Here is a 14,593-nt window from a genome sequence, read left to right on the forward strand (position 1 = left end):
TTGAGAGGTAAACTTGGTGAAATGTTAGAATTTAAAGTAAACGATCGTGGAGAAGTGCTTGACAGAAAAAAGTTTTTTCGTGTTTAGTGATGCAGGAAACATTGTTACTAAACATAGAGCGGCACTTAATTCGGAGCATGTGAATGCATTCACATGTTTAAAATCATGGATGAAGCAGTATTAACTAGGTGAGTCTTCATATTTTTTGTTATTTATGTTTGTCTCAAAAATTCTCGGAGAAATTGACACAATAAATTATAAGCCTCATAATAAATATGTTAACAAGTAATTAAAATAGTTGTTCTGTAATATAACGATACAATATATCATACAGATAGACAACATTTAATACTTATGCTAATCACCTAACACAAGTTAAATTTAACAATAATTGAGTGGCTCAGTGCCAGACTTGCCTAAACCACAATTACACTGAAAGAGTTACCGGTATTCAAGTCTAAATTTGGACGTCATTTTTTTAAATAATCACATGTCAAAAGAAAATTATTTCTCTTTTACTGTAATCTAGTATGAATCTAGTCCATGTAAAAAAGTAAGTTGAAAAATATCATTAACCCAGAAATGTGTTAACTGTAAAACGAATGATAGGCAAGTTTGGCCCTCATAAAAAAAATTTGAAACCCAAATAAGTGTGATAGCGATGGGCGCCCTCAGATCCCTTTCCGTGCTAAATCGACCACATCAAAATCTATGCAGTCAGACACACTGTATGTTTTGTAGAAAAGTTTCTTGGGTTCATCTTTCCGAAACTGTAACCATCGAATCTTGAGCCATTCCACTTTTTGTTTATTTTCTGTTCTGTTTGTTATTTCATTTTCTAAAGTATCTCAACTATAGAATAGTTCACTAGTCATACGATGGACCTGAAATTTTGGATTTCTTTTCTTCACATCAGCTATTACTCTTTCCCAACTTTTCAGGAACATATACTTCTTCGTGATAGTGTTTAGACCTCTCGATGACTCCAAAGTCTATGTCACAGATATCAAAACTGTGGCCAGGAATGAAACATTTTTTATTGATCACTTCAAGGGTTGGATGGTTTTACAATGCGTAAGATAAGAAGAGAGCTGTTTTAATATTACGATTCTGCCCTCCACAGCTGTCACTATAGAGTGTAAGAACTTTGGTTGTCTGTGGGAGGAAATTGTTGATATGATTGAGAAGGCATGCCATTCCGAACTCCATAATCATCAAAGATGACAAAATAAAATGGTACATGTGGTGACATAAGCTGTGAATTTTAGCCAAACAACAACAATTATTCGTACTTAGCACTAAACTTGCCTAACCAACCTCATCAAGGGATTTTAATAGGTTTGATTTCGTAAAATACTACCTTTAATTATGTTTCATGCGCATGCAAATAGAACTAAACTTACTTACATTATTAAACATTAATTGAAAATATAAACGAAAATATCCATCAAAAATAGTGCCTAACCCTCTGCATTTCTTATGGGTTTTGAAAAAATGTAAGAGACAAACTTGCCAAAGCGTCACATTATATAAACTTTGCAAAAAATACAATTAAAAATAAGAAATCATTCATTAAAATATACTTATTACAAAAATAACTTACTTGATGAAGTCAGATCACCATAATTGGGTTGATAATCTTTGTCAGCATCACTGTTATCTTCAAACATGTTGTGAAAGGACTCCAGGTCTGACTCTTCATATGCCATGTTTGTTTGTTTGTTTGTTGCTAGGCAACTATGTCGCGTCACCTGGCGAATGAAATTCTAACTACTTACTCAAGTGGAAGCTTTTGATAGGTTAGGCTCTAGACCGTAAGCAACGCTCTAGACGCAAGTATCACTGGTTCGTACTAGCGCAATCTAGCGACCAGCAAGAGAAAATGAAACATAATGTTATCGATTAATGCTATCGAATATTCTTTAATCGAGTTGCTGTGGATCATATGATCATTCGGTGAAGAGTGCAGAAGATAGGTTCTTGTTTGTTGGTGCAGAATTTTAGTAAAATATGTTGAAAATTATTATTTTTTTAACAGCCGTGATTGTGACAGGTGAGTTGAATATCAAATTCTACTGACATTTTTATTAGACTACACAAAATTCAATTTGTTAGTAATTCTGTGAATTGTTGGACAAATGAACATTTCTCAGCTTCTTGAAGTTATTTTCATAATTTGCTCGTTTTATTATAAATTGTGGTATGAAGTTAACTTGTGAACGGTTTTTTTATTTTGTGTATTTTCAGACTTCCAACGATACCCACGAATAATCAATATTTTATTGTTCTTAAAGTAGGCCACTATTTTTTAAAATTAATTTTCAGAGTTTAAGAATAGGTACCGTATTGTGATTCAGTTTACACAACTTACCTGCAAGTGCCGTGTTTGTAACTATTTTCTTTCACTGCTAGTTGAACTCGATAACCTTGCATTTTGCTTTGCAGTATATGGTGCTGGAGAGTTAACAATTCTCCACTCATCAGGTTCACCAAAATTCACTGGCCGTGAACAAGTGGATGAAAGCTTGTTGAAGGAGATTTTTGCAGCATGTCTAGGATTCACAATAAAAAAGGTGAGCGTACCGGTAGTGCCTTTTTAATTTCCGAGCTTCTCCCCATCATTAGCATTAGTAGTAGGCCTATGTGAGTTTATGGAGAGTTGAATCAAATATGTAATTCACAAAAAGATAGGCTACTGCATTTGATACATTTCGTTATTGACCTGTGCATTGGCCGAACTGTCGCTATTCAGGAAGATACGTGGCTAATTAGCCACGAGGAAGATAGTTAACATTCACACTTTTTCATTTGTCTCTCTCTCTTTACTTTTCTTTCCCACCTCTTTCTTTCACTTCTCTATTTGTCATATTTCTTGAAATTCGACACTTTTACATACAGAACTGGAAATACACTAGAAATGAAGTCGTCCGCAGTAATTTAACGGTTACCATGTTAGCTTTGGGTCACAGGTTTGCCATTTCCATAAAACTATAGAATCTAGATGACTTGTGGCCATTGCCTGCTTGAACACACTCGATGGCTGCTTATCTGCCTGCTTTTTTTTTTAATTCTTCTTGCATGTTGATACAGTATCGGACTTTATGGATCCCTGACTGCACTATGATGTCGTTGTTTCTTGTGATGACTGCTCATAAGACCATCCTAATAATGCTTTCGCAGCAATGGTAGGTGGCAGCACCAAATATACTACGGTCTTCGTTTTTTAAGAACAAAAATAAATGTCCTACTAGTAGTTACTTTGCATTTTTAACTTGAAAACTGTCTTTAATCCTGTCTCATAGCAGCTTTTGTTAACTGCTCAACTCATTGAATAGAAAAGAATTGTCACTAGATGACAGCTCCTAATGGTCAGTGAAGTCGCTTCTGGATATAGACATATCATATAGGTCATGTTACATGTTTGACCATTGAATGAGCAGGCAATATAAGGCAGCAATCAGATGTCTGGATGGGTTCGAGCAGACAGTGCTTGTGACATTGCGCTTTTAGGCTTTCACTGTGACTGTGATCAGAATTAGGCTTTTGGGTATTCCATTGTCTTGAAACTTGATATTTCCAATGTTTCGGAACTACATAAAAGTTCTATCATTACGGCAGATAGATAAGATCAGAGGGGTTGCCTACTCTGTTGGCCTCACTATGCGAGGCTAATCCAGGCAACTGAGTTATTTTTTTTCGAATAATTTCAAGGGAAAAATTGTTCCGGGGCCGGGTATCGATCCCGGGACCTCTGGGTGAACGTACCAGCGCTCTACCAACTGAGTTACCCGGGTTCACCCAGAGGTCCCGGGATCGATACCTGGCCCCGGAACAATTTTTCCCTTGAAATTATTCAAATCTGCTTTACAGGGAGCTTTACCTGAAAGACTAGATTTGCATATTTTTTTTTCGTTTCACAGCATTTAGAAAGGGAGGTTAATGAACATAATAATAATTTCCAATAGATTCCTGTCCATTGTGGTATTATGAGCAATAAGATTGCAGATTGTTTGACAAAGAAAGGAACTAAAATATTACAAGTACCCATAAAAATGATATCTTATCACAGTGCCATATTGTTTATACAAACACAATTTCAAATAAAAATTCTAAAGAAATTTCAAGAAAACAGTAACTTAAGTTAATAATAAATCTTGGTCAGTATTGCTTACTGAAAAAGTTTATATATCTGATTCTCCTTGACATGACAGGGTAGCAAAATTTCGAATGCTAACTGGCCATGACCGTTCAGCAGCACCATGTATTTGTTACTTTTTGGAGTTTGTATGTATTAAATTAGATTAGTATACCTATAAGTAGTTATTTTTGAGTATTAGTTTTCCAGTAATTTTATTCTTAAATATAAGTTCCAGTCAAAGTGATTGAATTCACCTATGATCGAACTTGTCATCTCTGATGTAATGCATGATCCAAGACAATGAGCATTTCTATTTCAGGGGAGTGATTGGTCAGGACTCTCTGTGTCACATCCATTCAACTTTCCCGAAGCAGTCGTCGTAGTTATGGTGGATGGAATTGCTAGTCTGGACTTAAAGGAGGGGCACAGTTACCCTTTGAACACTGACGAGGATGAGTTTTACACTTATCAGGCACTGCACAATAATGTGGATATACGCTATCCAGGACAGAATGCCACTCTGTTGCGCATGGATCTTACAGAAGAGGCTGATACAGTACGTTTGTTTAATACTTTTAGAATCTGCACGAAAGCACTCAACTTGTCTCAGATTTTGTTAGCAGAGTGTTACTTTTCACCAATTCTTCCATGTCTACATGATGACATTAGGAACAGAAAGATATTATTTTCATATTATCTTTAAAACTGTCCAAAGTGGAGGTAAGTGTTTAGCATCATACTTTTGTCCAGGAAAGAAATTGTTTCTTTAGGAAGTGAGTGAATTCTAGCTGTTTTTAAAGTTATAGAGAAGAAAAATCTGAAAATCTCATGTTCGTTCAGATTGCAATAATTTAATCCTGTTATTGAATGTAAATGGCAACTGGCATAGTTCAATATCAGCATCATTTTGTAAAATGAATTATGTATGTGATCTTTACTATTTTGCCTTTTACACATTTTCTTTTCGTTTCATGGTTTCTGTTGCTCGAAAGGAATTTCTCTCTGATTTTTCACATTTGCATTCTTTACAAGTTACTGTTGTGAGCCAATTAAATTTAAAAGTACGTTTCTTTGTTTTGTTGCAGGATAAACCTTACAGTCATTTCTTTGGTGACTATGAGGACACTCCCACCAATTGGACTGTCAAATACTTGAACCCAAGTGTTGCCGAGGATAAGCAGTTCCTTGATGAAATGGCAGTACTTCGGACAATAGCAAAATTGGTATAAATATTTACATTTAATAATTATTTTTATTTTTCATGCTGTGTAACTATTCATTTTTATTCTGTTTGGTAGTGCGACAAGAATTTTCTTTTTAGAAATTTGTTGTATTGGGTACTTTTGGTAGTTGGCGTAGAATAATATGTGGTGTCTCACATCATCTCTGTTTTACAAGTACCTAAAGTTACAACTACAATATATATTATACTCTCGAAACACATTTCTTATGCAACTTTGTTTCTACTACTGCTTCACAGTCCTTAAGGACTTCGGGTCAAATTAGATTTCCTCTGCTCTAATTTATCACTCGTGTTATTGTAAAATATTTCACCAATCCGTTTCTTCACTTCTGAACTGTACTGTTTTTGGACGCCATCTTATTCTTTTTCTGTATGGCCTAACCATTGCAACAACTTTGCATTTCAGTTTAACGAAAATTCTTGGCAAACAATTACTATTTTTTTATACTGGAATTTCATTGTGATGAGATGAATGTAATATGATACTTGACAGGTGGATTCTGGCTTGGTGTCCTGTGATGGTGTGCCTGATGTCTACTGGATAGTTGTGCGCTCACTGCACGCTGTTATGGATCTGCATGGTCGTGACTCCGAGGCTGCTAAAGAGGCAAATAAAATCCTTCAAAATGTGATACACGCACAAAAGAAGGCCTTCATTCAAGCCTACAAAGGTCGGGTAAGTGGAGTGAAGTTGTATATGATTTCCATGGATGCAATTGGAGTTGATGAGCATAACTAATTGGGTGTGTTTTCTTGTGCAGGTTATTGTAGCAGCAGTGTGCAGTGATGTTAGCCATACAAGGAGGACACGCAGTTTGATGGCAGAGGCAGTATGTACTCAGTCTATATGGGGCAGAAAACATAAGTTTAATAGCAGCTTGTTAAAAATATCGAGCATTTGTAAAGTAGTCTGAATGACATAACACGTATTGATGATAGCATATTAGCAATCTAAGAGGATAAAAAAAATTAAGAATAAATCGTCTTCTTAAAGAAATTTTACACTTGTGCATGCTTTGGCTTCATAGGATTGTTGCAACATTTTGATTTTGAGTATTCCAGGCTTCCCCGTCCCTTTGCTAAATATTACAATGCTTTTTCCAGCATTATTACTGTCTCGGGCTGTTTATGTAAATGTTCTTTCTGTTTACTTCTGTATTCTATCATTTTTTTATGTACCGTAATAAGAAAATGTTTAGTTAAAAATTGAAATTTCAACAACTACTGAAGGCAAAATTTATACAAAAATTTTCAATTATAAACAGATCATGTTTAACACTTTATCTCAACAGAATGGGATGCTAGAGAACTGAAGATTTATAATATGCAGCAAATATGAACATTCAACGAAGTATATCTCCTAACATCTTACAAGAACTGGATACAAAGAAACATCCACAAACTGAAATTCTGTATTATAGGCCTCCTGGGAAGTAAGAAATTGGCATATGACAGGCCTTTTTACTGTTGTGCAACAACAAAAACAAAATTTCAAGTTTTGTATTTGGAGGAAATGCATTCCATACCTGAGATTGATTGTCAGTACACACACATACACACACACACACACACAGATATATATATATATATATATATATATATATATATATATTTGTACTTTTGAGACATTGGATTCAAGTATCCAAATTATTTTATAATAACCACCACTCCAACGATGTCATTCATGGTAAATAATTGTTACAATTCAAAGTATTGTAAAGTATGATATCTGAAATGAAAAATAACTTTCAGTATCTTTAAAATTCTCAAGTATGAATATAGTTATAGTTCATCTCTACAAGTGTAATTTTCACATCTATAACAATTATTTTAATGCTTTACATGCAACTTAGTTCATATGTCTCGTCTTCTTCATGGCTACAATATTTTGTCTGGTGCATGTAATATTTAATGTACCATAACTAACAGTGACTGAGTCTTAACATTACAATTAGGTAAGACTACTTAAGCACGAATGGCTTATGTTGTTCTGGGTGGCTAAGAAGCTGCGACCTCCACAAACTAAGTTGTATGAAAAATGTATTAGCAAAAGTTTTCTTTTCTTTCTGTCCAAAGGAAGCATTGTTTTGTTAGGCTTCTGACAATCTATAATACCCTGTTGAAATGATCTTCAATGATGTAAGGGAGTAAAAATTGATTAATTTCGTATGTAGAGAATTTTTTGATGTAACGTTGAAAACCTACTTTTTGCCAGCAAAGATACACACATCCTACTGCTATAACCACATCTATTACTTGAATATGCATACTCCCGAAGGTTATTTTCAGTTGAGTTATTGAGAAAGATGTAATAATTGTTTTGCACAATTTTTGCCTTTTACAAATAAATTAATATATTTCCAGGATGGGCAACCTGACTTGAACCTGGCCCCAGAATACAGTCCAGACTATCCCGTCATCTTCAATATTATTCTCTGGTTCGGAATTGCATTTGTGTTTTCTCTTCTTGCAATTTCACGTAAGTATATCAGCTCACTGTTTCTAATCAGTGTTCACATATAATAATATAGAATATTCTAAACTGTAGAGAGATTCAAATTGATAATTGCATATGAGGATGGAATCAGACATAATACTTTATGTGCCATTTTCAATGCAAGATAGTAGTGAAAGTCAATATGTGCATTACAGAGTAATGATAATAATTAATCAATTATTGAACTGTGTAGAAAAATATTATTTTGATTTCACTGTGGAAATTATATTTTGTTAATGAAAGTTAAGTTTTATGATAGTGAGACTTGATATTTTGTTTGTTTTAGTGTTTATTGCTGATATGGATCCAGGACGGGATTCAATCATCTATCGTATGACAAGTACACGTATGAAGAAGGACAATTAATCTGCTTTCATGTTAAACAGTGGTGTACTTTCATAGTTGTACATGTCTAAGATATTGAGAGGTATGAGAAGAAAATCGGACTTTACTAACATATTTCTTTAGTTTATTCAGAGGTGGTTATGGTCTAGATTTCAATAGGTGAACTCTATGAACTTGTTCCTGCGTAATTTAATGTTAAACATTAGTCTGGTGTGACATTCCATAGCAAGGACGAGTTGCACTCTGATCATAGCTTCCAAATTTTAAGTTCACCAAATAGTAGCACAACTGTACGATCTTCATTTTTGATTTTAACAAAAAGAAGGTCCTCTGTAAACATAGTTGTGCATCATTTAAATAGCTTCATTGTTAGACTGTGAAATTTGTTTGTTTGTTTTTTTTTTTAAGTAACTACTTTTTTCACTGAAAGCACGCAGTCTTATAATAAAAAAGAAATATGCACAAGACTTCCAAATATAAGTATATGGAATGTGTTATGTCATTTTATTGCTTACTTTTTATTGGCATTATATGTAATGATTTCGAAGTGCACATCTTTATACGTCATATTTCAAGTATTTCTGCACATGAAGAGAGTGAACGAACATTTACCAGATGGATTTAAAGACAATAAAAATGCTGTATTTACCATTGAATTATTTTATGTTGTGTTTATTAATACTAATTTGGTTAATTTTATCATTATATTATGTTTTATTTGTGTTAATTTTCCAATGTCCAGATGTTAAATGTCATAGACAGTATTAAGCATACATACCTGTGGACGAAATAGATGTGATACGGATCTTTAGTTTCGTAATATTCCTTCTTAAATTATGTTTCTGTAGTAGTGTCAGATTATCCTGCCACTTAGTTTTACCTTTTGTAAAATTTGGGAGTTGTGGGCAAAACGTGTTGCATATAGAGATATATATGGTTAATACCAATAATACATTTAGAAGTAAATATTGTAGGCTATACAAACAGGTGTTTATATATGTACTAAGTTCACTCTATTCTATTGTACTTCATTTCAATATTTCTTACTGTGGTTGAATGTTTGTAGCATCAGCTCGAAATTAATGTGAAGAATCCTGTAATTCCTGTGTTTATGAATGTAACAGTATAGGTAACAGGTTCAAGGCTGCTTGGAAAGAATACATTGTGGCCATCAGAACCCTAGTGATTTAAATACTGTCCGAGTGGTTGTGTCACATCTCGGTTTTTCCCATCCATTTCTGCTGGCCCCTCTGTAAAGGCTAGTGGTTGGGCTTTTAATCTTTTCTTGAAAACATTTGCTGCACAGAATTGGAAGTCTATGTAATATTATACAACTGTTTAAAACAATTTAAAGAAAAGAATTCCATTAACTAAGTAATTGTCACGTGAATTCCCACATTTCGATGGCGCTGCAACATAACCATTGGATGGACAGTAGCATAGGAGATGTTCTGAGATATGTAACTTCGAAAGTTAGGAGATAGCATACCTTCAGTTCATGTAGTAAACTTTTTGTCCAACATAATGCAAGTAAGTGATGGAGCTCATGTATAGTATATCACTCTGTAGATACAACATTTAGGTACACACTAGTGTACTTCACGAACGTAAATTTGTTACATCACTGTGGTTCTAACATCCTCAACGTATATGTCTACCTCTTTAATTTTAATATTGCTAAAAGAACAACACCCAAGCTCACAGAAATTTAAATGCCAAGACCAGAGTGAACAATTCATGCTAAGAATTGTGCTCATATGTTTTATAAGAGAAATTTTAATTATACCTTACACATATAAATGGACGATTTTAGCTTAAGTATTTAATGTGCACATAATTGTAATATTTGTTTGTACATGATTCATTTGTATATATTCGGTGTGTATCAGTATTCAATTAATTGCTGTAGATATTAGTGTTTGAAAATATTTCAGGGTGCACTATTAATCACTGTACATAAATACAGACTAGAACTATGTGAAATAAAGTAATTGACTTAACATTTTTGGTGCATACTACATTATTTTTTTATGTACAGACAATATTAACAATTGAATCTCCCAAATTTTTTCCACACCTTTACATTTGGAAGTCTTTACTGTTTAGGTCCAGTGCAATTAATTTTGTTAGTGCTGAAATGTAATTGTTGTTGATCTAATGTGAGGGATTTTGATTACATAAATTTTTCTCTAGCCAGCCAATAATAGGTTATGCATCTTCTCAGGAACACACTTGTTCAGCTCCAAGCATTCCACATATTGGCCATTTAATACTGTACTCTGCTAGTGGAACAGAATTTGCATAAATTGTCTTCTATAAATCCGAATCTTTGCAGATGTTCCCCCAATTAGTCATGTCTTGTAGCTAGTTTAAAGTGAGCCATTTCTTCCTTTTTTATATTTTATTGTATTCCTTTGTTTTCCTATGTTGAAGTAGCTTTTGTTTTGTATTTCTTTGTTGAGAGTATCCCAATATTTCTGTTCTGTATTAACTTGAATGATACCTATTCAATTTTTCGTTGGGTGTGCTGTGTCTGTTTTGTTTGGATGCCAGCAGAGCATATATATATATATTTAATAGATAACTGGTCAGCTTTCTCATTTCCTGCAGAATTATTTGTTGAAAATTTGTTCAGAGTAGCTTGTAATTAGATCTTACTTTTTTGATGACCGTGCACTCAAGTGGGCTGTCATCTTTTTCTGTTGTTTGAATAGCACAAACATAATAATTTATAGCAGTTTCAGAATAAGAAGGCATATGGCCTAAGCCAATTGAGTGCTAGCAGCAATATGACATTGTCACAAGGGTGCATGGTGCATGAGACATGGAAGACAGAGACAACAGATAAGGACAGAAAATATCAGTTGCAGCAAGCGGGCGCATAGTGTGTAATTTAGCGAGTCTAGCCGCCAAAAATCATTTCTCGAAAACTAATCGTTCAATTTTCATAAAATTTGGTATGTACCTTCAATTATTGAAGTGGATAAGTTTTTAATAATGAAAATGAAAATAGCAACTATTTTTACTGAAAATAAAATTAGTAATATTGTAAAAAAAATTCGATTTGAGTGAAAAAATAAATTAATATTCATAATATGGAATGCGTTTAAAATTGAAAGCGTAAGACGAAGGAATATTGCTACATTTCTTATTCGTTCAGACATCAGATGTATCCCCATCAGAATCTGTATCCTTGCTGCAGTCTCTCCTTCGGCAGCACTGAGTAATGGAGGCTTGGAGACAACTGCAGCACTACTATTAAAATCGACGTTGATTTTCTCTTCTTAATTTCTTTAAGCTGGTGATGTAAGGGTCCAAAGAAATAAGTAGCCTGAGTAAAAGATCGGTATTTGTGTCTTTCTTGATGTTTTTCTTGCGAAGACTTCTCTGAAAAGTGTAATATATAGTATTTGTTCCTTGTTTCCAGGGCTTCCTCAGATAGTTTTCCAGTAAGTATAATAGTGTCCTGTGACTTTCTGTCCATGAGCCAAAGTTTGTGAAGAGTTGTAGGCATATAATACTATTTATGCAAGCATAAATATAATTCCCTTGTCTCCCCTGCATATATGTCAAGTGCCTGTTCATCAGTATTGCAAAACCGCAAGAAAAAGGTTTCTGATACGTGTGTAAACGATTTATTAGATTTCCATCTATTCCCGTAATATATGCGAAAGTGGAAACCTCTTGCGGTATTTGCATCGTTTTTATTGCGACTGCTTTGTTTTATCATTTCAACAAGGTAATCCCCTTTCCTGCCTGAATCTATCCTATCTTCAGTGTTTTGCAATAAATAAAACGGTGAATCTAAATTAACTGTTACAAGATTTTGCATTTCCTTTAATTCTTTATATTGATTAGAGGTCAACTGCAAATCAGTAATCAAAGCAAGATCCTTATTAGGTGACAATTGTTTGTCGTTCCTGCAAAATCATTTTCACATTTTTTCTATTTTTTGTCGCACGTTGAAGTGATGCAAGTGAAAGCTCTCCTACAATATTGGCCACATCTCTTTTCCTAGAAGTTCTGAAACTCATATGGCCAGCAGAAAGCTTTTCTTCTGGCAGTCTTTCTTTAAAAAGTGGACTAGTTTTCCGTTTTGATCTTTCGCTCAGTTCTCCAAAAAGTTTACGTGGACATCTCGAATGCTTGTACTGGCAGACTCAAATTGGAATTGTTTTGTAGCAGATGGCAAAGTATTATATATTTTATTCTCAGACTTTGCATCTTGGTTCAAACATAGCACATATTTTAAGAAAATTTTCTCATTTATGCTGTATTTTTCCCCACCGTAATCGAATTTTCGAGCATAGAAATTTAATTCATTTTTTTATTGACTGTAAAATGTCTTCAGAGTAATCTTTGATACCAAAATGTTCAATTATATTTGAGAATTTCACTTTTCTGTCGCTCTTGTTCCACATCTGGAAAACATCTCTCCGGATTACAGAGCACATGGTGTCAGAAAATAATTAATAGCTACTCTGTATGCACCTGTTTGCAGAAAAAAATCACGATGTCGTATTCAGAAAAGTATAATGAATATCTCTACAAAATTTTATCGAGGTGATAGAGGGCTACACCTTTTAAAAGTCAACTCGAAGTCATATAATAAGGTAAAACTCAAACTCTTTGCACATATTTATCCAGACACTTATTCTAGACAATATGATAATAATTTTTGTCACGAAAATTAGCTTATATGTAAGTACATACCTTCTTATAATATATCCACACTCTGTATTAGAAACAAATACTGTACTAACTTCACCACTTTGCACCATTCAAATACAAACTGCGCGCCTGCCTCTGCAGCGTAAATGATCTTATTGGAGACATGCAACTTCGCTCTGTTGTGAGGGTCCCCTAACAGATGTAAGCATCTGTCTACACTTGGATATTATATTTTGGAGTGTTATAAACGTCTATATAAGAATTCAGCATTAAAGATAGTGTGTGAAAATTGATTTTTGGCCGGCTATCTGCTTGAAATTACACACTGTGGGGCAGGTCGAGATCTGTTCCTTCATTGTGTGTAATGTTTAAATATAATTACGCTTGCTGAAGTAATTTTCATCACAATTTTTATTACTTCTTCGCTTCATAGATCAGTAGATCTTGGAGTCACTAACTTGTGAAATAAAGTGAAAGAGTAAGTAGAAATTTACTTTGCTAATGTCTGAGAAAGAATGTCTTCTGTCTCAGACTTCCTTGTACAGCAAAGCTGAATTTAATATTGTTTATTTCTCCAGAGGAAAGATGAGATACAGTTTGTTTATAGGGCAGCCTACAAATCTAGCGATAATAAAACGTAAACATATCTGTAGAAACGTAATTTAGTATTGATATTGAAGTTGAAAAATATTTTATTTTTTCTCTGTTAAACGAAGCCTATATAATTTAATTCTCTAGCTTATACATACTTAGGGGTCCTGGGTTCTATATTCTGGTTATGAATGTGGCTATAATGCAACATAATCATAATTTGTGTTCATACATAATTCAGTACTCATACTGAAACTGTAGATTATTTTATTTTCCTCTGTTAAACTAAATCTATCTAATTTTATTTTATTATCTAATTTTTACGTATATAGAGGTCCAGGATTCCATATTCTGGCTAAGAATCCGGCTATAAGAATATAAGCATATCTGTTCATATGTAGGCCTAATTCAGTACTCACATTGAAATTGAAGATTACTTTCTTTTCCTTTGTTAAATCAAGCCTATCTAATTTAATTTAATCCTCAAGCTTATACCTACCTACAGGTCCAGAATTCTATATTCTATCACTATGGCCCGTGGCAATATAAACCTACGAGTGAAGGCAGTTATACAGAAGTGAATATGAAAACCATAACCAAAAATATCTTACGATGTTTGGTGACGTATACACGTCCGTTGATTTCGATTCCCCCGCTCGAGGTTGTGAAATTTTTCTTTCATACCATGGCATGATTGTGACTATAATAGTATTTAAATCCAAAAATATTGTTAATATATTGAAGGTAAAATTGTACAATATTAGAAAAAATGTATAAAGTGTAATATATAACGAAAGGTTTTTTTAAATAGAAATTGAGTTTTGGAATTATAAAATCTCGTTTCTAGCGTGCCTGTATTTATTTTAAAAGTGAAATATAATTAAATTGCTTCACCTTATAAAGTTTTCTAATGCTCTTAAGGAAGAATGTTGTTAATACTCTTCGTATAATTCATGGACAAAGAGGCAAGAGTGTTGTTTATGTTTACAATATCATCCAAGTATCTCATATGTTTATGCAATATTTCGTCTTATACCATATATAATATTCCAATGAAAAGTGAAAATCGTACCTATGGTTATTCTCAGTTTTCTTCTTCTTTCCACGT

General features: G+C 33.6%; 1 protein-coding gene across 1 annotated transcript; it reads left to right on the forward strand.

Annotated features, from left to right (window-relative positions):
• The first annotated feature begins 1,802 nt into the window (after window positions 1–1,802).
• On the forward strand, window positions 1,803–8,928 carry ATP6AP2 (ATPase H(+)-transporting accessory protein 2). The gene is made up of 8 exons (XM_069828602.1): window positions 1,803–2,053; window positions 2,446–2,573; window positions 4,458–4,694; window positions 5,224–5,361; window positions 5,875–6,057; window positions 6,143–6,211; window positions 7,746–7,860; window positions 8,165–8,928. The coding sequence occupies exons 1-8, from the start codon at window positions 2,011–2,013 to the stop codon at window positions 8,242–8,244; spliced, it is 993 nt and encodes a 330-aa protein (XP_069684703.1). The 5' UTR covers window positions 1,803–2,010; the 3' UTR covers window positions 8,245–8,928.
• Window positions 8,929–14,593: the final 5,665 nt, after the last annotated feature.

The sequence above is a fragment of the Periplaneta americana genome, chromosome 6 (genome assembly GCF_040183065.1).
Source record: "Periplaneta americana isolate PAMFEO1 chromosome 6, P.americana_PAMFEO1_priV1, whole genome shotgun sequence".
NCBI classification, from domain to species: domain Eukaryota; kingdom Metazoa; phylum Arthropoda; class Insecta; order Blattodea; family Blattidae; genus Periplaneta; species Periplaneta americana.